This window comes from Micromys minutus (genome assembly GCF_963924665.1).
Source record: "Micromys minutus genome assembly, chromosome: 10".
Taxonomy (NCBI): domain Eukaryota; kingdom Metazoa; phylum Chordata; class Mammalia; order Rodentia; family Muridae; genus Micromys; species Micromys minutus.
In genome coordinates, this window is record NC_137979.1 from 45,409,485 (window position 1) to 45,436,129 (window position 26,645).

At 49.8% G+C, this 26,645-nt stretch overlaps 2 protein-coding genes across 6 annotated transcripts; one reads left to right on the forward strand and one right to left on the reverse strand.

The window, feature by feature from the left end:
- Window positions 1-747: 747 nt before the first annotated feature.
- Window positions 748-2,188, forward strand: CSF3 (colony stimulating factor 3; the record flags this gene model as incomplete). Its single annotated transcript, XM_080922947.1, has 5 exons — window positions 748-787; window positions 912-1,084; window positions 1,442-1,549; window positions 1,658-1,804; window positions 2,030-2,188. 5 exons carry the CDS (start codon window positions 748-750, stop codon window positions 2,186-2,188), a joined length of 627 nt encoding a protein of 208 aa, XP_080779073.1.
- A 1,535-nt stretch (window positions 2,189-3,723) lies between these two features.
- Window positions 3,724-26,645, reverse strand: MED24 (mediator complex subunit 24). 5 transcript variants are annotated; one of them, XM_080923691.1, is made up of 27 exons: window positions 26,609-26,645; window positions 26,051-26,253; window positions 25,881-25,963; window positions 17,841-17,879; window positions 17,492-17,565; window positions 16,900-17,132; window positions 16,699-16,755; window positions 15,370-15,481; window positions 15,124-15,274; window positions 14,749-14,862; window positions 13,989-14,036; window positions 13,334-13,416; window positions 12,987-13,073; window positions 12,009-12,114; window positions 11,379-11,521; window positions 10,343-10,380; window positions 9,841-9,923; window positions 9,323-9,501; window positions 9,121-9,220; window positions 8,646-8,821; window positions 6,642-6,906; window positions 6,211-6,392; window positions 5,921-6,011; window positions 5,502-5,601; window positions 4,668-4,748; window positions 4,271-4,419; window positions 3,724-4,166 (listed from the first exon to the last, which is right to left on the reverse strand). In XM_080923691.1, the coding sequence occupies exons 2-27, from the start codon at window positions 26,178-26,180 to the stop codon at window positions 4,050-4,052; spliced, it is 3,021 nt and encodes a 1,006-aa protein (XP_080779817.1). In that variant the 5' UTR covers window positions 26,181-26,253; window positions 26,609-26,645; the 3' UTR covers window positions 3,724-4,049. The 5 variants fall into 5 exon arrangements, with proteins under 5 accessions (XP_080779817.1, XP_080779813.1, XP_080779814.1 ...); XM_080923687.1 differs by lacking the exon at window positions 16,699-16,755; XM_080923688.1 differs by lacking the exon at window positions 16,699-16,755 and having other exon boundaries at window positions 26,546-26,620.

Genomic DNA, 26,645 nt, shown 5'->3' on the forward strand with positions numbered 1-26,645 from the left:
CAGGGGCTTAAAGAAATGAGTCATAATGAGGGGTATTGGGGAGTTCCCAGCTAATCAGCCTGGGACAAAGTGGCCTGAATGCTGGACCATTTTGTTTTTATCCAAGTGTGGGGTGGGTGCAGACAGCCAGACCTGACCCTACCTAGAGTGCTGTGGAGGGCTCCTGGTACCACAGGAGACAGCCACCTGGAGGCTTATAGGTATGAACTGGGGACAGGTTCTTTCTTCTCTCTCAGAATGTTCATCCCAGGTATGGGTGACTTGAGAAGCACAACTGAAGGGCAGACGGGGTACCTAAGCATGTCTGTCAGAGGCTAGAGAGACAGGAGCAGCCTTGGCCCGTGGGCCTGCCACTTCCCCAAGGTCCGAGTTCCCTGCTGTCCCTTCCTGGGTTTCACCAGCAGCTCAGCCTAGTTGGACAATTCAGATCAGACACCCTGCAGCAACTCGGGCCTGGGTGTGGCTGGACGAGAGGAAGAGAGTTTGAGGGGGAGACGAGTCGTCAGGAAGGAACAGAGATTCCCCGATTTCATAAAAACTTTCTTTCGCAAACAGCTTTCCCCAACCCCCTGCATTGTCCTGGGCGATCAACAAATTTGCATAAATCCTGGGAAGTTATTACTAAGCCTGAGTTGCCCCAGCCCCAGGTAATTTCCTCCCCGGGGCCTTGATGGGTTTATGTATAAAGGCCCCCTGGAGCTGGGCCCTGGCAGAGCCCAGAACTGCAGCCCAGATCACCCAGAACCCATGGCTCAACTTTCTGCCCAGAGCCGCAGGAAGCTGATGGGTGAGTGCCCTGGTTACCTCTGGGTGGTGGGTGCCCTGGTTACCTCTGGGTGGTGGGTGCCCTGGGTGTGGAATGAAGGGAGGCTGGATCGACAAGTGCCTGAGACCCGTCTGTTTGCTCCCAGTCCTACAGCTGCTGCTGTGGCACAGTGCACTATGGTCAGGACAAGAGGCCATTCCCCTGCTCAGGGCCAGTTCTCTGCCACCATCTCTGCCTTTGCCCCGAAGCTTCCTGCTTAAGTCCTTAGAGCAAGTAAGGAAGATTCAGGCCAGCAACTCGGTACTACTGGAGCAGCTGGTGAGTGGGGGTTGTCATAGATGTGGAGGGAATGGCCTGGGCTGGGGTCGGAAGAGCACATGGGAAGAGGGCAGGCTAGGGACACACAGCAGTGACAGGGTTGCCTAGTGTGCACAAGCACCCGGATTGAACCCTCAGAACACTGACAGAAAGAAACATCGAGGAAGCACACGTGGGGCACAAAGGGGACAGGGAAGAAAATGAGCAGAGATGGCAGTGAGACCTCTGGATGGGACAGTCCTTAGGGCCACTAGGAAGGTAGAGAGTTGAGAGGTCAGGTGGACGGGGAAATCAGAGGACTGAGCTGGAAAAACAGCCTAGCCCAGGTGAGCACCTTCAGCATCTTTCCACCTACAGTGTGCCACCTATAAGCTGTGTCACCCCAAGGAGCTGGTGCTGCTTGGCCACTCTCTGGGTATCCCGAAGGCTCCTCTGAGCAGCTGCTCCAGCCAGGCCCTGCAGCAGGTGAGTATTTGGAGGAGGAGGGTAAGAAGGGACCACATCCTAGTGTTTGGGCTCCTGAAGAGAGGGGGTGTCCCAACACATACTGCCTAACCCTTCCATTGTCCACAGACAAAGTGCCTGAACCAGCTCCACAGCGGGCTCTTCCTCTACCAAGGTCTCCTGCAGGCCCTAGCAGGCATTTCCCTTGAGTTGGCCCCCACCGTGGATTTGCTTCAGCTGGATGTTGCCAACTTTGCCACCACCATCTGGCAGCAGGTGAGTACCATCTGGAGGAGGGTCACAGCCACATGCCCGGGGCACCCTGGAGGCTGTTTTTACAGGTCTGGATATGGGAAGACACCCCTTGCCCCCTACCCCACTTCCTTCAGGCTGACAGACTTGATTCTACTGTTAATGAGCCCCACAGGCCATCTTACCAACCCCCCAGCACTCCCTTACCTGCAGGAAGGGCTGATCCCTGACTTCCCCTCCTCCCCACAGATGGAAAACCTAGGGGTAGCCCCTACTGTGCAGCCCACCCAGAGCGCCATGCCAACCTTCACGTCTGCCTTCCAGCGCCGGGCGGGAGGAGTCCTGGCCACTTCGTACCTGCAGAGCTTCCTGGAGATGGCTCACCATGCTCTGCACCACTTGGCCTAGGCCTGAGCAGAAAGCACTGTCCAGACGTTTATTTATCTCTATTTAATATTTATGCGTATTTAAGCTTACTATTTAAAGACAAAGAAGAGAAAATGGAGCTCCAAGCTTCTAGATCCTTCCTTCCACTTCCGAGTTTTGTTCTCCTGCCTGAAGCAGAGAGAGAAGGCTCTTGTGTCCTCCTGTGGAGGGCAGGGAAGGAGATAGGTAAATACCAAGTATTGATTCCTGCTGCTGCTCCAGGCACCCAGTTCTGTGGTGGTACCCAAAAACTCAGTGAGCCCTGCCGTGCTGAGGCACCTGTCTCAGGGGTTCAGGCAGCAACTGGTCTTCCTTCTGGGGGACAAGACATCCCTGTTTAATATTTAAACAGTAGTGTTCCCAAACTAGGTTCTTACAACCCTTGCTCTGGTCAACCAGGTTGCATGTTTTCCTGACCCCCATAGGAATGAAGTCCCTAAAGAAACAGTGGCGGCCAGATTTGGCTGTGGAATTGACTGGATTCTTTTTTAGGGACTGGCTGGTCTGGAACTGGGAGTGGGGGTTGGGGAGGCAGAAGCAATCCTGTGAGGAGTGTGAGGAATGGAGGGAGGCCTACCTGCCTACCTCCCCCTCGATCCCACTTGTCACTGTAACCAAGCTTGCGGATAATAAAGTGTTTTTGTCTAGTAAAGGTTTTTCTTCTCCCTTCTTGGGTTTGGCTAATGCCTGGCCAGGGGCTGGTGGTGGCAGGAGAGGCCAGAGAGAAGGTGCTTGGAAGAGAAAGGGTGTTCTGGCTTAGCCTGACCAATCCTTGGGGTGCCATTCTGTACAGTCTTGAGCTATGCCATAGGGACACAGCACTAAAAATGCCCACACACCAAAAAACCTGAGGGACCATAAATCAGTGGGAGAGAGGAGGCCTGGGGACCTGGGGACAGGCTAGGCTGCAGCCAGGGCATTCTGAACATGTGCACGGGCCTGGTCTCTTCACCACCTATGACACCGTGCTTTCCCTCGACAAGCCCTGTCTCCCCACATCTCCTGCTTGGCTCACTCCTGAGCTGAAGAAGCCTGGAAGAGCAGGGAGGCACACTTCACTCAGGGTCAGCAGCAGGCTTCCGGTGGTTCGGAGCTGCCCAAGGCTAGCCTATCCACTCCCTCCACACCACTGACTCCCCAGTGCCTCCCCAGCCCCACCTCTTTCCTTCCACAGCCTCACAGGCCCATGTCCCTGGACTTGCAGACTATGGAGGACAGAGTCCTCATCCTCAATCCCAAATAATCTTCTGGCAAGGAACACATAGTAAACTCTGGGCCAGAGGGTAGAGTGTGACTTAAAGACCAAGACATCCTGCCCTGCAGGGTACAGTGCAGAGCCTTTCACAGAACGTCCCACTGTCAGTGGGGTTGCTGCCGCTGCCTCCTCACCATGGCACTGGGACCTGTGAACAATGCTCCCAGCCTTCCTCACCTCCTCCTCCCTACCAGAGGACTATGCCCTCCCTGGCCACAGCACAGGAGGCTGCAGGAAAAAAAGACACTGTCCCCACACGAGCAACAGAGTCACAAAGCCACCAACAGTGCTTGACAGCACAAGGATCTTTATTTACACAGGATCCAAGGGGGACTCCCCATTCATGGGTTATAAAAATAAACCTATATACACACTGCAGCCCTGTAAAGTCCTTTCTTGAAGTACGGCTACTGCCAGAATCTGGGACTGCCCAGAGTCTGTGGGTGCTCGTTGAAAGGACAGAAATTACAAAAGCAACTGGGAGATGTGTAGGGCCATGATAAGTCCGGGCAGTGGGGAAGGTGTCACCCTCCCTGCTCCCTGCTTGGATGCTGGGACTGGGACCCACTGCAGGCCACTCCGAGCTTCTCAGAGTGCAGCGATGGCTTTGGCAGCCACCTGCCGACCCAGGGGCAGGCTGAGGTCCGTGATGGCCAGAACAACCTTGGGGCTGGACATAGCAGACACCTTCACCAGTTCTGAAACCTGCCACAGACAGAAGAGCACAGGTAGCTCCCGGGCTTGACACCCAAGGAGGAGGACACCTCCTTCCTCTGCGGGTCTCCCCTGCAACCACCCGGGACACTCACAGTAGTGAAGGGCATGAACTGCAGAATGCTGCCCCTGCTGTCCTGCTCCAGGCAGTCCACACACTCCTCCATGAACCACTGCACAAACTGGGTGTGGGGACCAGCGGTGCGTGAACCCAGGATGGAGGAAATGAGCAGGAACAGGTTGGCTGTGCAGAGAGGAACAAGACACACAGTTCTAGAACAGGTCAGACAGGAGAGTGAAGGCAAGAGGCAGTGAGCACCAAAGGGCAGCAGGCATGGGCGGAAGAGGGCTGAATACTCTAGGCAGACAGTCAGCAGTGAGGGGGGACGGTGTGGAGGTGGGGCAGGACGCCCCTTCTGAGACTCAGCCCTGCTCCAATGAGGGGGCTCCTTCTAGCTCGGTCTGCAGGCAGGCGCAGCTGCGAGGACTCACCCAGGACTCGGTTCAGAGGGTCCCTCATATTGACTGTGTGGAGCTGGGAAGCTGAGAGGGAGCTGTTCATGGAGCGGTCAGCTGTGGGGCGGCAGGGAGGAAACCGCATCAGCTCTGACTCCAGAGCCTTACCTGTCCCCCTCCATCAGGGGAGTCTGGGGAGGAGCTGAGGGGAGCCAGGTCTGCTGAGCACCAAAGACCAAGCCTGGAACTCACTCTGTGACTCAGGCTGCTTAGCCTGCTCAGAGCTCATCTTACAGACACACAGTCTGTTTGCTAAGGGCCGAGCTAGGGTCATAGGTGAGCAACCTAACATCTTTCCTTTGCACAAGCATGTAGCTCAGAACCTAGTCCCTACAAAGCTCCAGAGAAAAGTTCAGGAAAAATCTCTGGAAATAAGAAAAACTGGATGCCACAAAAGAGTTTTTGGCAGAAGGAAGTCTGTGAACAAGGAGAAGCTGACTTGGGCTGCCCTCTGAGTAGGAGGGCGGGAAGGTAGCCCCAGGCCGAAGCCACAGGGCATGTCTTGGGGTTAGGAAGGAAGGGAGGTGAGTCAGCAGTACAAGCTGTGCCAAGCTAGAGAACTCACTGGGTGCCTCGCCACCCTTCCACCGGTGACAGGGGAGGAGCACCTGTGGGGTTTGGAGGGACCTTGGAGATCTTCAGGTGAGTCCTGTCCCCACTGGCAGGCAACAGAGCATCTACTAGGGACAGAGAGGTGCAAGCTCCTGCTCTGCCGTCTGACAGCCATCAGCCATCAGCTAGGAACTGAGGCAGCATCTCAGGGAGATGAGTGAGTCCTAGGCAGGCCCATGATCCCCCCCAAGTGCTCACTGGGACTTGACAGGATGTTGGCATCATCCTCATTGGAGCTCAGGAGTCGCATAAGCTTTGAAGGCTGCATGTCTTCCACAGGGAAGAGGCTGATATAGTCCTGGGGGACAGGAAGTCATTGTCACACACCTGACTTCCTAAGTCTCCTGGAGAGGACTGAAGGGCAGATCTATCTGACCAGAGAAGTGAGCTTCCTACAGTTCCTGGCCAGCATTACCAATGGTGACCTTTCCCATACCCCAATCTGCCCAGTGAGTAGAAAAGGACCCTCGTTCAGAGGCCCACTCAAGTCAGACCAATTGGGCAGGCCCAAACAAGCTGACCTTAACCCCAACCTCTGCCTGAGAAGCCACCTCTGCTTTAAGCAATCAGAAAATGTTTTCTGAATAAACACATGACCAAGTCAGCAGCAGACCTACCTCAATGTCTTCTCTGTGTCTCTTCTTCTGGCGGGAGGATGCCTGTCCCTTGTGGGAAGAGTAAGAACTCAGAGCACACCACACAGCTAATCTAGCAAAAGGGAAAAAAGGCATAGTTAAGATGGTCCCAGAAACAGCTACGTGTTCACGGTGAAAAAGCCCCCTCTACCTCACTGTCACCCAGAGCCCAGCTTCCTGGGGTAACTCCAGGGCTGACGTGACTGAATCTGGATGCTAGATGCTTGGGGCTCAAGGGGGAACAAGCAGGAAAGCTCTGAAGAGAATCCTACTTGGCTAGTGCGGTGCCGGGAGGACCCATAAGGCTGTGCCACTTGGAGGAGTCAGTGAGCAGCCCGGGCAGGATGTGGCCCAGCAGGACCAGAGTCACTTGCTGCATGTCCAGACAGAAGATGGGGTAGAGCAGCTGCACTGCCCTCAGCGTGTGCTCCTTGCGAGTCTCCTTCAGCAGCTCCTGAGAGGCAGGCAAGTGGGTACTGAGGGGCTGCCTGTCTAGACCCCAGGATTCTGATGTTCTAGCCACCTCAGCAGTCAAAGGTGCTAATCAACCCCAACTCCCAAGGTGCTTCTCTGAGGTGAGGCCTGGACCTCTGTCACCCCAGGAGACCACCCAGTTTCCAGTGACCTCTCAAAGCCTGACCTAACCCAGCCGGTCTACTGCCCCATCTGCATGGCTGTCCACATCCACCCCAGCCCGGAGTACCTTAATCAGGTTGTTGCAGAACCAGTAGACGCCGCCCATGTGCAGCAGGGTGTCGAGGATGTGGATAGAACGGCTGTCTACCCAGCCCTTCTCCAGTACCTTGGCAAAGATGTCTGTCAGTACCTCCTTGATGGGACGTTTGGGAGGAAGCAGGTTCCAGTAGGGCATAGTGTCCACGCCTGTGGATGGAAACTTGATCTGCGTGGCTGTCTGCTGTAGCACGTCCGCACACATGTGTTCCAAGATTGAGTTCATAATCACCACCCTAGGGGAGCAGGGAGGGTACATGCAGACATTACCCCTGGAATTGGGTTACGGAAACATGGCTGAGGAATTAGACCCACCGTGTGTTGAGGACACAATACAGCTTACCACAGATGGGGAGCTTACTTGCTGGGCATGAAGCCTAGGAGAAGCACAGACCAGGGATTTTCTTCTCTTACAGGCTCCATCAATCTATTTAGATTTTCTCTTTCTAACCCTCCCTTTCCCATCCCCCAGGCCTGAGCTCTGCCAAATCAGGGTCATAAATAAACACAATCACTTCCACTTAAGCTGAGTACTTGGGGGAGGGGGGTCCCCATCCAGCCCTGGCCTCCTCCCAAAGTAAACTGTAACTTCCAGGAGAGGCCTTTAGGCTGCCCCGCAAGACTCTTCCCGGCGCTGAGTAGCTGGGCAAAGTGTGTACAGCCTGGAACTCTCTTGGGAGCATCTGGGCTGTGAACACAGCTGGGGTCTGAGTACTGACTGCTGAGATGTCAGGAATGCAGGGAAGGCAGCCTTGACTTTCACAGCCCCTCCTCCACCTGCACAAGGGAGCTAGGATCCCCACTGTGTGTGTGTGTGTGTGTGTGTGTGTGTGTGTGTGTGTTAGATACATATACAAGCTTAATTTGGATGATGTCCCACAGGCAGGGAGTACAGATATGACCTTAGAGAATCTCTCCAAACTTTGTTTCAACTGTTGTTTCCACATGTCCCTCAGAAGGCATCCTCAGCAGCTACCCTATAAGCCAGCCTCAGCCCCACATAGACAGCAACATTTTCCAAGCCCCCTTGAGGGCGGGCGGTAGCCCAGAGTGCCACAGATATGCAATGTTACTCAGCCTTAAAGGAAGGAAATCCTGTCACATGCCAGAGTATGAATGAATTTTGAGGAAATTATGCTGAGTGAAGTTAGTCAGTTATGATTAATTCTAGTTATATGAAGTATTTAGTGCAGCCACTCAGAGGGACAGACAGTAGCATGGTAACTGCCGGGAACCAAGAAGGGGAGGTGGACTGTTGCTTACTGGCTAAAAGGCTGGGATACACAAGATGAAAAGGTCTGGAGTCTGTTTCACAATTTATATCCTGAGCGATACACACAAACACAGTTGAAATGGTAAATTTTCTATTATGTGCTTTTTTGCCATACTTAAAAACCACCAGCCAAACAACTCACCAGTTGGGTAAATGAACCAACACCACCCAGGCCCGTGTAGGGGAAGTGTCTGAAGAGCCAGTACTTGAAATGGTCACCAGGACAGCTGGGGGTGGGGGAGGGAAGCTGCCTAAGAGTTCCTCGACAGTGACACAGCTATGTAATCCCTTTCCTCTTCTGCCTCAGCTAGTTTTCTAGAACTTGGAGCCTTTGAGGACAGAAGTCAAGCTGTCTGGGGTCTATATTTCCCACACATGGGAAGTACAGGATTAAAACCCTCTCAATACAGCGACATACAGCAAATATCTGCTGAGCCAGTTGAATGACTGTGTGAATAAGAATGTGAGGGAGTGGCAGGGAAAGAGGAGCAAGTGAGGGAGAGTCCAAAGACCCCGAATGTCCACCGCCTCAGCAGCTAAGCAAGGTGGGCTGGTCGGAACCTGGACGGAGGAGGAAGTGGTTGGTGAAGCTCCCTGGGAAGGGGAGGGCTGAGAGCATGGGGGTGGGGTGTTTATTCCTGGTGGTGCTGACTGCTCACCACACACCTGCAGGGGCCAGGAAGGGCAGGCCAGGCTACCGACCTCTCATTGTAGAACTGCAGGGTGTTCTCACTGTACAGTGGCCCTGCCAACTGGCGGATCATCTGCAGTGACTTCTCACGCTCATCCAGCCCCAGCATCCGGACATGGGCCACAAGCCAAGCCACAGCACACACCGCCAGACTGCATACCTTTCCCTTGATATTATCGGTGATTTTCTGTGGGGAAGAGAAGGGGATGACTTGGGGACTCTCCCCCCTCCCTAGCCATGACTCCCACGGCCTCTGCGGGCAGCTGGGGGGTCACAGGTGGCATCCCAAGGTACATTTCACACCTTTGCAACACAAATTTGATTTTCTCAAAGACAGCTGGGAGGGAGGAAGTGGCTAAGAGGACACTCTGGAAGACTAAAATCAAAACATGCTCGCCAGCTTGAGGGTTTGTTTGTATGTAGAACAAGCTCTCAATGACCAGCCCTAGGTCTCAGGCAGAGACATTCAAGTAATGGTGGAGCTACCTGGATGGACTCGAAGGCCAGAACCCCATTCTCCCAAGCATTGAGGATTTCCAAAATGGCTGCTGAAATGCTCAGGCAGGCTTCATGCCACTTCATCTGTCTGCAGAGAACCAACACAGCAGGGCAGTGTGAGATGGGATTCAGGAAGAGGGACTTGGACTGCCTCCCACTACTACCCGAGGTCAGGACCTAGACCACTGACACTAGCTTCATCTCTGAAGAGTTGTTGAGTAAGGCCACCAAGGACTCGACTTTGGTGGAGTCAGGCCGAAAGCAGGGGTGGTCAGGGTTCAAAATCTTGCCCTCCTCAGGCATGCAGGTCTGCATCCAGGTCTCAAAGAAAGGGACTTCTTCCCCTGAGCTTGACTCGGAGAGAATCACCTGGATAAGACATGGAACCAGCTGAGAGAAAAGGGCGGGACACCTACCAGAGGGAGCTAGCCAGGCAGTGGGGCTCTATCTCCATTCCCTTTCCATGGACAAATCCAAACCTGTCCAGGGGGAATCAGACAGGGAGCTTTGCTGCCACCTAGTGGACAGCATGAATGTGTCGCTAGAGGACCTGGGATGATGGGTACCTGTTGACATGGGAAACCAACAGAAAGGGTTGATTTGGGAGATCAGTGGGGGCAAGGGTGAGCAAGGGAGTTACTGGCAGCTTCCTTCCTCTTTGCCTCACTCACTTGGGGCCTCTTCCTGTCACTGGCTCTCATCACTTACCTCTGAGCCATAGGTCTGGGCCACGTGGCATAGCATGAGGAAGGAGATGTCAAAGAGCAAGGCACGAACTGAGGCTGTTTTCGCTGTGGGAAAGGCAAGAATGCCAAGCTCAGCCCAGGGAAGAGGCCCCAAGTCCTGTATAGATCAGCAGTGCCAGGGATTGAAGGCCTCGTGCACAGTAGGCAAATGTGGAGGCTACACCCTAGCTCAGGATTTCCTGAAGGAAGGTCAGGGACCAAGTGGTTCCTTCAAAGCTCTGAGGCTCAGAATCCTTTTCTTGGGTCTTAATAAGAACATCATCCCTTCCTTGAAATCCACAATTTCCAGAACCCAAACTAGTCTAAAATGGTCCAGCTGGGAGAAGGGCAAAGGGGTGGTTCTGGCAGAGTCCCTTCCCAGCATTACCCTCATCCCCAGAATGAGCAAAGGCAGTCCCTCCCTCCCTCCCTCTCTCTCTTCCCTCCTTAGGGCAGATGGGATCTGCAGATGCACACAAACTTACTGCTTTCTCCGCTGCCATGGGTAGTGAACTCATTCAGACTGCAGGAGGGACAGAAACAGGTATATCAACCAGAGCAAGAGCTGAGCTACAGCTACACAAGAGGGTGGGGGTGGAGGTAGGAGGGGCTGCACATTCAGAGGGTAGTCTCTAGAGCCTGAACTATAAAGGAGTATTATAATTACAGAAACAAATCACTATTATTAAAAGAACATGGTACATCACATCTACACCCCAACACTGAAGAGGCTAACACATAGAGCATCAAAGGCCAGCTCAGACTACACCGTCAGACCCAAAGACTTATAAGGAACTATGTTCCACATGTGAAACTCCAGGTAACGCCAAATTTACAGATTTTAAGAACCTATTACTAGCCAGGTGGTGGTCATGCACACCTTTAATCCCAGGACTCAGGAGGCAGAACTAGGAGTCTAATGCAAGTGAGTTCCAGGACAGCCAGAGTTGATACACAGTAAAAAAAAAAAAAAAAAAAAAAAAAAAAAAAAAAACAAAAAACAAAACCAAACAAACAAACAAAAAAACTCCATAAGCTAGAGTAGGCTACATGAGACACTATGTCCTAAGTAAATAACTGGGCCAAGAAATTCTCCCATGCCTATTATTCAATGTCTCATTTTTTAAAAATGTATTTATCTCTTATTTTTATGTGTATTAAGCATGTCTGTGTTAGTTATGTATCTCGCGTGTGTACAAAGATCCTGCAGAGGCCAAAGGAGGGCACTGGGTCTCCTGAGACCGGAGTTACAGACACTTGTGAGCTGCCATGTGGGTGCTCTGGAAAAGTAGCCAGGGTCCTTAAGCACGGAGCCATCTCTCCACCCCTAACACACCCCACCCCACCCTCCTATTCCATTTTCAGTGGGAGAGAAGAGCTGAGTCAAGTGACCCTTCTGTCATGGTTTCTGGTTAGGATGCTTTGCCCTGGTCTGTACACCTCAATGGGACACCTAGATCCAGGCACCTCCTCCCTTCAAACATGACATCCAGTCACACAGCAGGGCATATCTCTACTCACTTGATGAATTTCCGGGCAAAAGATTTAAGCTTCCCAGTGGCAGCAGCGGCAGCCAACAGCAAGTCCAGGCTCTTCCCAGACAGCATGTGTCCCAAGACCCCCAGCAGCCCCTCCGGAGACTTGGAGTGATCTGCATCCATTGTCTGGAGACAGGACAGGAGACCAGTAAAGAACACTAAAGACCCCTCAGATATAGCCTAAACACATTTTCTCTCTTCCTGTGTCCACTGACTAGCCCACTGTTCCTTCAATCACAATCTGTCACTTCCTGCTCCAACAGGAAGATCATTGCTAAACTCTCCCTACTCTGTGAGCTTTGTGCTCAGCTACATAGGTGTGGTGGGGTAGAGTGCAGGGGTTGGGGTGAGGTGGGGAACAGGATCTCTCTGGGAACTTCCCTTCTATGCCTTCATAGGTAGTGTCTGGAGAGGCACCAGTCACATAACCTAGGACAGCCGGAGAGCAACCAACGTCAGCTCTCAGTGGTAGCTACCTTTGCCTCCCTGGTTGTTCCACAGCTCTCCAGAGAAAGCCACAGAGGTCTGTGGGCCCTGTTCATTTATCTGGAGACGGAGGAAAGCTGAAGAGGAAAGGAGTCCACAGTGGCACAGGCAGGGAGCACGCACACACCTTGAGAATGTTTGTGACAGTGGGCTCTGCCCGCAGGATCAGTCCGGGATTAGGCTGGATGTTAGCATTTTCTGACGATTTTAGCTGGGGGTCCCGATCTGCTGTGCTATGTTCATAACCCAGAGAAGAAAACAGAAACAAAGAGGATTATTTCCTTTTTGGAGATAGACCTCATACTGTAGCTCAGGTTGGCCTTAAACTCAAGATAGTTCTTCTGTTTCAGCCTCTGAAGGTTAGAATAGCAGCTACAAGGTACCTGGCTCATAGTGGGCTAAGAAAAAAAAATATTGATACAATCTCTAATCTATTGTGAGTGGTAGCTCTGTTTTTTAAGGGGAAAAAAATCTCAGGGGCTGGAGAGATGGCTCAGCGGTTAAGAGGTCTTCCTCTGCTCTTCCAGAGGTCATGAGTTCGATTCCCAGCAACCACATGGTGGCTCACAGCCATCTGTAATGGGATCTGATGCCCTCTTCTGGTGTGTCTGAAGACAGCTACAGTGTACTCACATATAATAAATCTTAAAAAAGAAAGAAAAGAAAAAAGATTTCTCTAAGCCGACTCCAGAAACGTGGGGGCTGGTGGCTGTCGGACAGCATTTGCCTCCCATCACAGCACAGCATGCTGGGCTTCATCCTTAGCGAGGCACAACAACAAAGCACCTTAAGAGTCAGATGAAGTTCACGAGTGAACCTGTACTCAATAATATTCCCATCACTGCAATTCGTCAGTATCATTACACATTTTGAAAAGTCAGTTAGGATTAAAGAAGATTTAAGACTTTCTCTATGGCCTTTGCTCATATAGGAGGGCGAGTCAAAGAGCAACAACTTGTGAGGGTAAAACTCTTGTCTGATGAAGTCCTGTTCCCTAGACCCAGAAGGCATCATTCACTTGCAACTCAGACTTTAAAGAGGAAGGGAAAGGCACCAGGAACCAGTCTGGCAAGAGGGAGGCAGCCCGAAGGGGCTTGCAACATACCGCTTGCTCACAAGGCTGGCAAAATTGACCTCGGACAGAAGCCCCTGCTTGTTGCATTCCTGGAGGAGGAAGTTCGTGCAGTCACAACTGTGAAGAAAGCCAGAGGACCGAAGTGAGCAGAGAGCTGGGGTCATGGGGTATCTGTCCAGTCTCCTCCCTCCCTCAGCGTGAAGAAAAGTAGAAGTGCTCTGGGTACTTAGCAACTATAAGCCTACTGCCTCCCGCCTCTGCCAAGAGGGAGAGTCGGACAGGAAGATAGAGAGAGCTCCCAGATGCTCATCTAGCACCATGATCGGGGGAAGGACTCAGAACACTTTCCAGCAAATGGGTGAGCCGGGGGCTCGTACTTGCAGCGTTGGTCAGCTTTGTCCAACAAGGGAGTGAGCTTCAACAGGAACTCAAAAGCACAGTTGACATCCTCAGTGAAGTCCTAAAAAGAATCAGAAACTCCCACCTGAGTTCTACATCCTGGGCCCCCATAGCCCAAAGAGCAGAGTTACAAGGACACCTTGTTCAGCAAAAGAGAAAGATGGCTGTGACCACTACCAGTTACCAGTAACTAGGTGGGAGATGTTGGAGGCACCACACTCTCTGTGTGGTTACCCTAGCCAAATCACCACAGGCAACCTCTCTGCAGGGGTGGAGGGAGCCAGCCTAAGCCACTATCCTTACAGTAGTGCATGTGCAAGGACACAGACAGGTGCTCACAGGTCCACACAGCCTCCTCTGGGCACAAGAACACACTACCACCCAGCTACAGTCTAAAAGACCCACCCTTAGCACAAGCCTCTAGTGTCAGGACTCGAGAGGCAGAACCAGGCGTATCTCTGAGTTCGAGGCCAGCCTGGGCTACAAAGTGAGTTCCAGAACAGCCAGGGCTACACAGAGAAAGAAACCCTGCTTCCTAAAAACAAAAATGAAAGAGAGAGAGAGAGAGCGCCCGGTGCTCACGCTTGTTCACACTCCTCTGCTCTCACGACCCTCCTCCAGGTTCTAACTCACCTTGTCTCCGTGAAAATATTTCTTCAACTTCACCAAGACTTGTGGAATCTAGGACATGAGGAAAAAAGAGAAGATCAATGACCTTTTTCTCTTTCACTTATCCCAGAAGACTGTGCATTCCCTACTAGGGGCACTGATGTAGGAAGGCTCCTCTGGCCCGGACAGTACTCTCTGAGTTACCTGTGAACCTACACAACGGTACCTGAGCACCCAAATGCCTCTTGACCTACAGGACATGGGCCCCCAATTCTGCTGCCTCAACAAGGAAATCTTTTTTCCCCCCAAGGTTTATTTATTATATATATAAATGCACTGTAGCTGTCTTCAGACACACCAAAATGGCATCAGATCCCATTACAGATGGTTGTGAGCCACCATGTGGTTGCTAGGATTTGAACTCAGGACCTCTGGAAGAGCAGTCAGTGCTCTTAACCGCTGAGCCATCTCTTCAGCCCCTCAACAAGCAAATCCTAACAGCAAAATTGGATGCAAGGTTCAGAGGGAATCTGGAGCCACCTTCCCTGGCTCTCTTAGGTGACCGGAACTAACCTGGCTAAGGATGGGCTGAACAAGCAGCAGAACCCCCAAGTGAATAAACTAGCTAAGACTCTCAGAGACAATGACCAACTGAGCTTGTGCTAGACTCAGGAGGCTGGACTAAATGCTAGGAGGGGGACACACAGGGAAAAGGTCTAGCACACTGCTGCTTCTCCTGAGAGCTGTCCTTTGTGTTCTTCCTTGCTCCCATGTAACCAGGTACCTTGAGATAGGTGAAAGCTGTCCACTTCAGCTCCTGTGTACCCTCAGGGGATTCAATGAGTCCCACAAAGCATGCTTTCCAGATCTCCAGGACAAAGAGAGGTGTGGGGATATGCTGTGGGAAATCCAAGGGTGTAGGGTAAGAGGTCCCTCCCTCCTACAGGCCCCAATGACCGGGCTGGGTCTGTGACTACATAGCAGGGCTCCAGCTCAAAACCAAGATCTGGAGGTCATATGACAAAACTGTCCACCAGAAAATCAAGAGGAAATCTATTCCTCTCCAAAACCAGCATCCTCCCTCTTACCCCAAATGGCCACCCACCTGCCTGGCCACACCCACCTGCCTGGCCACACCCACCTGCCTGGCCACACCCACCTGCATGCGCTTCACCATCATCAGCTGCTCCACCAGGGGTTGCATCTCCCCTGTCAGGTTCATGGTGCCCTCCAGCAAGATGAGTGCATGGACAGTGGGGAAGCCAGTCTTGTGCAGCTGCTCTGAGTGCACAGACAGCATGGTGGGGATGCTGAGGAGACACACCAGGGCAGCAGTGTCAGGGACTGGAGACAGCGGGAGAACAGACCCCGCAGCCCATCTTCCCATCTCCTGCAGACACCTAACCTCCTGATGAGTGTGCCGCAATGCTCTGCCTGGCTCCGGAGCTGGGGGTTGCTGAGATTGGCAAGGATCTCCCCAAGTTTTAAAAGAGAATGCTCAATGGCAGTCCAGGAAGCTGGTAGAGAAAAAGCAAGGCAGAAACATGCTGGGAAGGAGAGGGAGGCACAGTCCCACACTCCTTGACTATGGTGATCCCTGGGCCATCAAAGCATACAGCAAGAAACCTGAGGATGAGGAGGAAGCGGCCCGAGGGTAGCATGCTTCTGTAAGGGGAGTAGGCACCATGGGAGAAAGACCCTAGCACTACACCGAGGACCTGACTTCCAGTGACTACACACAACTGGCATACAAGCAATGGGGGTACGGCACAGGGGTGGGTGTAGTGTCCAGTAGCTGAGTGGGGACAGTCACTTCTACTCTAGGCAACCTAGTTCTAAATACCTTGCCAACACAGGTCCTGAGCTTCTGCTCTTTTAATAGTTCACCCAACTGGTCAAGCCCACTAGCCTCTCTCTTAAATGACCACACTTACGGCCTGCAGCACATACTTAGTATTTAATTACTAGTCACTTATCCTAGTTACAAGCCCAAAGGGTCAAATGATGAATGACAGCACCAGCTAGCCAATTAACCTCCATGTAGCACAGGGAGAAGAAAAAGACAACCTCGACCTGAGATCCATCAAAATGAAGTCTTCATCTACTTTTCTACCAATACACATTTATCAAGTGCCCAGGAAGGAAAGTCACTGCCAACACTAACAAGAAAACAGATGAAGAAAAGCTGTCAGTGCGGCCCATTTTGACACAGTGATCGGTCTCTTTCTGAACTCTTCCCAGAGAGACTAATCCCTTAACAACCTCTCCACTGAGCCCTGAAGACCTGGGTGTCACCCATTCTAGTATTCCTGTCAGTGGAAAACACGAGGCCTTTAGGTGGCCCTAGCTCTGGGGCTCAAGACTCAAGAGGCCTGAGGCCTCTGTTGCAGAAGATTTCCCCCTATAAATTTGGAAGGTTCCAAGACTTAACAGAACTTGAGTTAAGAGATAACAGCATACATTCAAGGCAGACAGGCACTGAGTTTAACTGAAAGTTCCAGGTGACACTTGAGTCATCTGCTTCTAGGCGAATGACATGAAGACAGACAAGAGCAGACGATGTGCCTGTCTCGTCCTCGAATTTCTCCAGGTGCATGGCATTCCAATCTTACTCCCCACCAGTGTGTAAGCTTGCTGAGGGCAGGGACCCTGCCACATGCTCCTTTGGTAGCCCCCCTCCCCCACCTCCAGCACCTGGCACGGTGCTGGGCACACGAGAAGGCTCAGTAAATACCTGTTGGTTGATTGGCTCGGGTGCCACCCTGCCCAAGTCCCTGGGATGTATGCAATGCTTATGGGGAGAGAAAAAAGGAAGTGGGATGATTTCGGATCCTTCTAGAAAGAAGTGGGATGGCATCCTGCCTCTCCCCTCTCAATCAAAGGACCAGCTACAGAAGCAGCAGCAGGCAGGGCGCAGGGGAGTCAGGGGACATACAGGCCTCCTCTAGTTTGGCGATGTGCAGCAGGGCTCGGTTCTTGGTGCTGCTGAGGGTCTTCTCCAGGCACTGAAGGCACAAGGCAAGCTGCTTCTCCCCAGTGGCCGGAGTGCCAGCCTCCAGTCCTTCCTGGAGTCTCTCTGCAGAAGCTGCTGTACATCGTAGCAGCCAGTGGAGGGTGCTAAGGAGTGCTCGGCACAGCCCGATGCATTCCTCTGCTTTGCCGTGGCAACTACCCAAAAAGGATGAAAATTTGTATCTATTCCAAAAGCTGAAATCAAACCCACACCAATGTTCCCCCAGAGTCTCTGGCACAACACTGCTAGGGGCAGAATTGGAAAGTTGGCAGAATCCTAGGTAAGACACCTTGTCTAGCCAGCTTCCACTAGACAAGATCTTAAAGCAGTTAGTTCTTTCAAATAGAGAAGAGGCACTTTGTCTTCAGGAAATAGTTAAGAAGCTGGGGGTGGGCGGACGGACAGAAGAAACATGGGACCCAGGGCTGGTCTCAGCCCGTCTCCTAGACTATGGGTCTTTCCTCAGCACTGAAAGAACGCTGCGGTGCTCTGAGCTTCCTCACCCATCTCTTACCTGAGTCGGTCACAAAACATGTCCATGATATCCAGCAGAGCCTGGACACACAGGTCCCGGGAGAAGTCATCAAACTGCAGAAAGAGCAGAACAATGGAGAGGCACAGCACTTCCTGGTCAACCCCCAGTCTCACAAGCTCTGCTCCTTCTCCTCCCTCCAGCCCTGGGATACAGACTCTCCATCTGGAAATGTGTTCCTAATTCCCAGAACCTCCTCCCTGGTTGTGGGGGGAGGGGGCGGAAGGCATCAGGTGTTGCCTATCCAGCCTCAGGGGATACATGACCAGAGTGGCCAGGCTGGTGGCCTTGTCTGTGCCCTCCCACAGCTCCTGAGGGGCCATGGCCATACCTTACTGATGGCAGTGAGCACAGAGGAGTAGGACACCATCTAGAAGGAAGATACAGGACATTCAGACAAGTCATCCACTTGAGGGCAAACACTGATGCTCAAACTGCCACGGCTCAGGATCCCCAACGCCTTCAAGAGGCTTCCTCCGCTCATAAAGGACATACAATAATGTCATGTGCTATCCTGATTGCTCCTTCTGTCAGACTCCGTGCAAAGGGCATCCATATAAGCCCAATGAGAAGGTTTTCCAGTACCCAAAAGGTATCCTGTGTATTGTCTTTATGTGGTTTCTTTCCAAAGCTAAACGATGTTCAGTTGGCCACTAGTCAGCAGAAGAATCACTGAGAATGACGGCCATGTTGCTTTATTTCTATAACCTTTCCTGTGTGGGGGCAGGGAGTCCTGGGGATGAAGCTCAGCCCTATGCCTGCTAGGCAAGGGCGATAAGAGATTCTGCTGGACTGAAGATACACTTCAGCGGGGTGTGTGCATGTGAACTATTTCTGACCTTCCACACTAACGAGCCCCATTGCTTCTTTTATCAAGAAGACTAATTTAGCTAGGCAGTGGTGGTGCACACCTTCAATCCCAGCACGAGGGAGGCAGACGCAGACAGATCTCTCTGTGAGTTTGAGGCCAGCCTGGTCTACAGAGCAAGTCCCAGGATAGCCAAGGCTACATGGAGAAATTCTGTCTTGAAAAAAAAAAAATCAACCAACCACACAAATAAACAAAAAGATTAATGGCGGATGAGGGCGAAGCTTGGCAGTAAAGAGCACTAGAGCACTTGCCAAGATGAGCAAACCCGGGGCTCAAGCTCCAGCACCAGAAAAATTATAAGAAACAGTGACAGCCCCCTTAGTCACAACTACTTGGGAGTCTAAGACTGAGGAACCACTTTAAATCTGACATCTGTCTGATCATCACAGCAAAGCTTTGAGTCAACAGAAACACAGGTGTGGATTATCTATCTGCTTTGGACAAGGACTGGCAAATATCTCCTCCAGGAAACAGGAGGCACCTACTACCACTGTGGATCAGGGAATCACTATCCTGTAATCACCGCAATCCTGATGTTTGTAGAATGAATACATTAAAGTATACCCTAAGATCAGCACTTCCTAGTGTTGCTGCCACAGCTGTACTAGCAAGGAAGCCACCAGCCACACACCTGAGAGCCAGCACTTAGGACTGCTGTAAAGGTCAAAGCCAGCCTAGGTTACATAGTACCACTCTGGCTCAAAAACCAGAAACAAAAAAAAAATGAAATAAAAACTCTGGCTCCTGATGCTGGGTACGCAATTTAGGGCTGGCATGCTCACCGAACATGTACAAGGCCTCAATTTCAACCCAGTACTGCAATATAAATAAATCATTTTTTTACTTTTATATTTGTGTGTATATGTGTTTTGCCTGCAGATATGTCTGTGCCACATGCATGAAGTGCCCTAAAAGTCAAAAGGGGCATGGGATCCCCAGGGACTGGGATAGGTGCCCAGTTCTTGGTTTTTTGGTTTGTTTTGTTTGTTTTTTAGAAAGGGTTTCTCTGTGCAGCCCTGGCTGTCCTGGAACTCACAGGGTCCATGTGCCTCTGCCTACTGAGTACGGGGATTAAAGATTAAAGGCATACACCACCGTGCTTGGACCACCGCTAGTGTTCCTGACTACCAAGCCATCTCTCTGGCCCACAATAAATTCTAGTTCCTCTGGGCATAAGACCCTCAGTACAAGTGCTGGCGCCCACAGTGTTACTCAGCACAAAAAGAGCAATTTCTTTACTGAAGAAAACCTTATTAGACCAGGCTGCTCCAAGGCTGCTGTAAAACACTGAGGAAGTTACAGGGCTGGTGGTCTGCTCAGCTATAAGCGAATGGACTTAAGGGGGTCCTAGCTTTGACCCTGCACTGCAAACAGAGTCTTTTCACATGCGCACTCACTGCTTCTGTGTGTCAGATGATTTAAAAACTTAAATTAAAACCATAGATACTTACATCCTCATTGTAAGACTTCTCAGAACCATAAAGCATTTATAGACAATGAGAGATGACTCAGTGAGTAAAGACACTTTCTGCCAAATCTGATGACTTGAGATCAATTCCCAGAACCGATAAGCTGGAAGAACTGACTCCCACCATGTCCTCTGCCTTTCACACACCACGGCCTCACTCGTTCCTTTTCCCAGAGGCACCTAAGCAATATCCTTCGAAGTCATTTCATCATGAGATCTCATTTAAGTAATATTTCCCAAATACATATTTTAGAAATTCTACATGAACAGTAAATTCCTTGCAGACAGAGACAACTGTTCATTTATAACTTTCCTCAGCACCGGGCCTTGGACTTGTCCTTGGGAAATTTTCATTGCTTCAAGTAACTGAGTTCTATTAATGAGATGCAATCTAAAACAATTTTACCTTGCAACATATTTCTGTTAATAAATATTGTCAACACCATAGAGAACCAGTTTGATAGAAAAAAATCTGTTCTGAGCAGATTTAAATTCTCAATTCGGCAGGCTGAGGTGTATGTAGCTCAGAGGCCAAGTGCTGGGCTAGCATGCTCAGGCCCCAGGTTTGTACTGCAAACAGTAACGGTAACGGCATGCTTGTAGTGTGTGCTAAGAGATGATGACGTTCATCACCTGAGCAGATTGGCTCAGACATTTTAAACCAGACCTCGTGGATGAACACGAGCAAACCACAGACAGGGCTTAAATACAGACAATTAGCATTCAGAGCCATCAGCAGCAGGACATACTGTGAAGCCAAAGCCAGTGTCTGACAGTGAGCAGAAAGTTGGGAGAATGCCTGGGCAGAATGACCATGCCGTTCCAGGCCAGTGTTTGTTTATTTATAACCAAGGTCCCCATAGCGAGAGCTTGGAGAAGAACTGAGCCTTGCTGGATGCCAACCTGTAGGGGGAGCTGGATGTTTCCACTTAAAAAAATAAAAAACCTGGACCCCACACCAAGAAGAGAACCCCCCACTGTGCATGTTCTTACCGAGGCTATTAGTCAGAATGAACCCACAGCCTTCACATGGTGTATTCTGTGCATTTCTTCTAAGTGTATCAGTTAAGTTCCACTCCAGACACACCTGAAAGCACTTACGCATGGTGACCTGTTCCTCCCAGCAGGACTAAAGTCTGCTCCAGTCTTAACGATTCCAACCAGACACCCTGAGCTGACACAGGATCTCAAGGCTGGAGGCTGGCGTGGCCAACTGCACACGTGGCTAGCCCAGGCTGACCCGGCAGCTGTCTTTAATCCTCTTGCTCTTCTTCATACCCAACACCCCCAACCACTTCTAAGTGTCCTCTCCAGGCACAGCACCCGACCAAAGAGCCTCTTAACTCTGAAAGAATAAAATTACTAATTTTGCATAGCACTTGACAGGCCGTGAAGATATTCAGCCTTTCTAAGCTTGCCTTTCTCGCCGGTGTTTATGTATCTCAAGAGCCTCCTATATTAGAGAGAGCTTCCCACTGGCCCCACATTTCACTTAACCACCCTTTCTGTTCTCTCAGAGTTTTCCACTCTTACAGTCTCTTCCTCCACACCTTCTGCTTGCTCTTCAACTCACTGTGATCACTTGTCCCGACCCCTGCATTAATCTTTTCCTCACAGCTACCAGCAAGCTCTTGCTGTTAGACCCACAGGTTCTCACTTCGGATGGAGTCCAGCTTCCTGGCTGTTGGCGACATCATCAAGCACATCCTTGATTTTCAACCTTTCCTTCCTTTATACCTTCTACCTGACACACTCTTGACGGTTTCCTCTGCTCTCTTCAGATCGTTTCTTACATGTGCTTTTATGTGATAGGTGCTTATGAATCTGGCACAGACCACTTCTCTTGCCCATAGTCCCTGAGTAATGTCCTCCATGCCCACATCCCCCAGCACCATCTGCATCTGACAGCTTGTTATAACTTGTCCCCCATAGATACAACCCTGAAGGCTGACTGGATGAACCGATACATGGACTCATAAAGTGACGGCACTGTTGGAAGGGAGGGACCTAGTTGGAGAAAGAGAGGCATGTTTTTGAGAGGCTATATCTTGTCCCCAGCCCCTCCTCTGCTTTTTGTTGCTTACTAGCTACCAGGACATAAGCGAATTTTCTCCTGTGCTTCCTTAGGTGATTTAACTCCAGTATTTTGTCACAACACAAACTGACTACATATGTCTAAAACATTCAGACCCCAGAGTTCTATCTCCTTCTGTCTCCTTTGAATGTAAAAGGCCAGAATCATCTGCCACCCTCACTTATGGACCAACCCTAAGGACCACTCCACTCTGGTTCTACTCTCTCCTCATGATGCTGTCAGCATCAAAACCAGAAGGCCAGGCCTCACCTTTGACCTCTTTCCTCCACTCATCCAGTTAATCAACAAACGCTCCCAACTGGACCTCCTAAGCCAGCGGTTCTCAGCCTCCCTAACACTGTGACCCTTTAAGACAGTGTCTCGTGTTTGTGATTCCCAACCATAAAATTATTTTCACTGCTACTTCTTAACTGCAATTTTGCTACTGCAGGTCTGATATGTGACCTAAGAAAGGGTCGTTCAATCTCCCAAAGGGGTTACAACCCACAGGTTGAGAACCATTTTCTTAAGCTGTTCTTAAACACACCCCTTCATCCTCTCCTAAGTTCATGCTGGCATACTCTCCAGCCTGAGTTACTCAACTGGCCCGAGACTGGAAAACAGCATCTTCTGCCTCCTCAATGACACACTGCTGCTCTGCTTTCAAGCTGCAGGAACAGAACAGTAGCATCTGAGAAGAAAGGCCCTGCAGACATGAAATAGTTACTATCTAGTCCTTTACAGGAACACACCAAAAGAAAAAAAGAAAAGACCAATCTGAGGAACAGTCTCTCTGCTTTCTGTCTCATTAACATAAAATTTGAATTTAAAATTTGTCTGTAAACTGACATGCCTGAAAACAGCCAAGACTTTTTGAAAGATTATGTTTTTATTTGTATGTGTGTATGTGTGTGTTATGTGTGCCACGAGTGTGCCATGTGCGGTGTGGGTGCCCGTGGAGGCTACAAGACGACAGTAGAACCCTCAGAGCTAGAGTTATGGAGGCTGTGAGCCACCAGTCGCGGGCACTGACTCCTTGGGAAGAGCTGTAGGCTCTCTAATAATTCATGGGCTACTCTCTAGTCTCAAGTCACACGCTTTTTGAAAAAATGAAAATATTAGGGCTGTGGCGGGGGGCTCGGCTGGTACAGTAACCTAAAAAATGCATAAAGACCTCAGTTCAATCCCAGTTCATAAAGCTGAGCAGGGTGGCTCAGGCCTGAACCTTAGCACCTAGGCACTGTAGGCACTGGACCATATAGTAAGTGCCAGGCCTGGGCTACACTCAAGCCTGTCTAAAAAGAAAAGCAACTAAACAAAGTTTTAGCCAAGTATCATGTATAGTACATCTTACATATAGTATATATGTAGACCAGATACAGTAGTGCATGTCTGTAATTCCAACACTCTGCAGTAGAGACAGAAGGAGGAGGCATTTGAGACCAACCTAGGCAGGGTAGACTTGGTAGCATGCACCTCTAATCCCAGCATTCTGGAGCCAGAGGCAGTTGGATCTCTGAACTCAAGGCCAGCCTGGTCTACAAAGTGAATCCTAGGACAGCCATGGCTATACAGAGAAACTGTGTCTCTAAAAAGCAAAGAAAAAAAAGAAGAAAAGAGGGAGGGAGGGAGGGAAGGAAGAAGTGAGGGAAAGAGGGAAGGGAAGGAGAGAGGAGGGAGGGAGGAAGTCAGGCAGACAGAAAAACCATAGTAATAGAAACAGGAGGGAGCACTAAGGCTGGGCTATAGGTAAGTGACAGCACTTTCCTAACATACACAAGGTTCTGGGTTTGACCCCCAGCATAACAAATAATAAAACAGCAACAAAACAGCAAAGTACTTATGTAAAAAAGAACAAATACATCAGGTCTTGTCTATAAGAGAAGACAGAACAAAGGATGATCAATAAAGCCTGTAACTCTAGCTCCAAGGGATCCAAAGCCCTCTTCTGGTCTCAATGGACACCTACAACTCAGCTGAATACATATTTGAGTGCTCACAAACACACAACCAAGCTGACAATAGTGGCTCACACCTTTAGTCCCAGAACTTTGAACACTGGTAACATGAATGCAAAGAATTGTTAAAAAAAAAAAAAAAAAAAAAAAAAAAAAAAAAACCTCTGAATATCTAGGTAATTGCAGCATTCGGGAAGCAGAGACAGAAGGATCACCATGAGTGTAAGGTCAAAATGGACTAAAGATCAAGACTCTATCTCAAAAATAATACAAATGGAGCTGGGCAGCAGTGGCACATGCCTTTAATCCCAGCAGAGGTGGGTGGATCTCTGAGTTCAAGGCCAGCCTGGGCAGCTAGTACTGTTACAGAGAAACCCTGTCTCAAGGGAAGAAAAAAACAAAAACAAAAACAAAAACAAAAACAACAAAAAAAAAAAAAACACCAGTATCCTTAAAATACTATGCAGCAGATCTCAAGGTATGATTATTCAAGGAATATTTAGGGTCTCCAATACCTTTTTGAGGAACTGGAAGTCCCAGGTATGTTTAAAAGAAGATTGACTCGACAGGTAAAGGTACCTGCTGCCAAGTATAGTGGCCTAATCAAAGCCCAGAAGCTATCCTCTGACTTCCATGTGTTTGTGATACTACACACACACACACACACACACACACACAGAGAGAGAGAAAGATGAATGTAAAAGAAATAATACTAAGGTATAATTTACCTCCCAGCTCACACTTTCTCACGGTTGTGCAATGGAGCATCCCAGAGATTCAGTGATGTGTAATGATATAGTGTAGTTAAATGTGGCAACAGCTAGATTATCTATATAACTCAGTCATATAATTCCCAGATGACCAGGACATGATGCTGCAATACTCAATGCTCATGCACAATGCTCTACAGCCCCAGCACATACCTGTAATGCACATGGAGAGCGGAATGAAGCAAGAGGTTTAGGAGTCTGAGGCCAACCTGAACTACATAAGGAGACGCAGTCTTGAAACAATTAAGCTTGCACAAAGGGTCACTGAGGGTATATATCTGTGTGTGTGTGTGTGTGTGTGTGTGTGTGTGTGTGTGTGTGTGGTAGAGCAACCACCTGGTGCACTGTAAGCTCCTGGGTTTGATTCCCAGTATGAGGGAAGAAAAGTGCAAGAGAGACCAATGAATTTGAATGTAACAGTATAAAGTCATAGGTGATGGGGCTCATGTTACCTGTTACAGTTTAGTATAGTAACAAAGGATAAACCCAGGCCAGTTGGCCTACACCTTTAATCCCAGCACTAGAAAACGGGAACAGATGAATCTGTCAGTATGAGGATCTACATAGTGAGTTTCAAGACATCCAGAGCTATATACAGAGACAGGTTTGAGACAAGATTTTCCTATTGTACTGTAACATCATAAAACAAACAAACAATATAGCCTGGGCTATATAAGACATTGTTTCGGGGCTGGAGAGATGGCTCAGTGGTTAAGAGCACTGACTGCTCTTCCAGAGGTCCTGAGTTCAATTTCCAGCAACCACATGGTGGTTCACAACCATCTATAATGAGACCTGAAACCCTCTTCTGCTGTCTGAAGACAGCTACAGTGTACTCATATAAATAAAATAAAACTAAAAAAAAAAAAAAAAAAAAAAAAAAAGACATTGTTTCAAAAATAGAAGGAGCTGGCAAAGAGGCTCAGCAGGTAAAGGTACTTGGCATGCAAGCCTGCTAATGTGAGTTCAAATCCCCCAAAAAGGTGGGAAGACCAGAACGGACTCCACAGAAGTATCTTACCTCCACATGCATTCTGCAGCATACATGCCCTTCCTGCCCTAATTACATGTAATTTAAAAAAGTTTTACTTGTAGATGTATATGAAGAGAGTAAACGAATGTAATATTCATTCATTACAAAAATGAAGTGTTGATTTTGTAAGAAGACAAGCCTAAACAACTGTTCTCAAGGTGTTTCACCTCCAAAAGCCAGGAGTCAGGAATGTTTACCTGGGAACTAATGGCATACTTCAGGTAAGACAGGATAAGAGGATTGGGGGAAGGTCCAATCATGGCCTGCTCCAGGAGCGCTTCTGCAAGGGAAATTAAAGTAAGGCTGAGTGGCTACAACTTTTCTGGGCTTATCCCTCCCATCCGTCCTTCCCCATTTTATTTGAGACCTGCTAGGTTGAGAATGTCCCAGGTGGCTCCTTTAGGAAAGAATTTTTTCATGTTGATTGACCACTGGTAGTCACTCCATCTCTCTTTCCAGGCTTGCAAAATAGCCTGCTTCAGGTTCACCACCTTCATGATGTCACTCCAAGGAGGCGAGACGAGTGACAAGGTGGGAGTTTAAAACTAGGACCAGAGGAGAACCGGGGTTCTGAGGAAAAGAACAAGGGGGAGAAATAAACTGGACATTCGGGAAGACTTAAGCAAAACAGAAAAACTAGACAGAATGGGAGGAATCAAGGTGGCGGTTATGTCATCTTCTCAGTTTCTAAGCCATCTTTTCTTGAATTGGGATGGAAAGTATCTCCAAAACCCTAAAGAGAGCAGGAAAGGGTTAAGCCCGCTCTGGTTGACTAATTATGCCCTTCGCTCTAGCTGCATTCCTCACCACCACCACCCAAAACCCAGATCTGCCCTCTCCCTTTTTCCTCTACCTCCTCTACCTCAGCCCTGAAGCTGTAACTCCTTCTTTCTTTCATCCACCATTTCCCCAAATTTAAGCCTACCAGACAAACAAGTTCTACATCGTAGGCAGCGCCATCT

Excerpts from the sequence above, each read along its gene's own strand:
- MED24 (XM_080923691.1), bottom strand. The coding sequence starts at position 26,180 with ATGAAGGTGGTGAACCTGAAGCAGGCTATTTTGCAAGCCTGGAAAGAG. Across the intron at positions 13,417-13,988 it reads AATATTTTCACGGAGACAAG|GACTTCACTGAGGATGTCAA; the intron begins GTGAGTTAGAAC and ends GATTCTTTTTAG. Across the intron at positions 9,502-9,840 it reads CCCAGACCTATGGCTCAGAG|GTGATTCTCTCCGAGTCAAG; the intron begins GTAAGTGATGAG and ends TGTCTTATCCAG.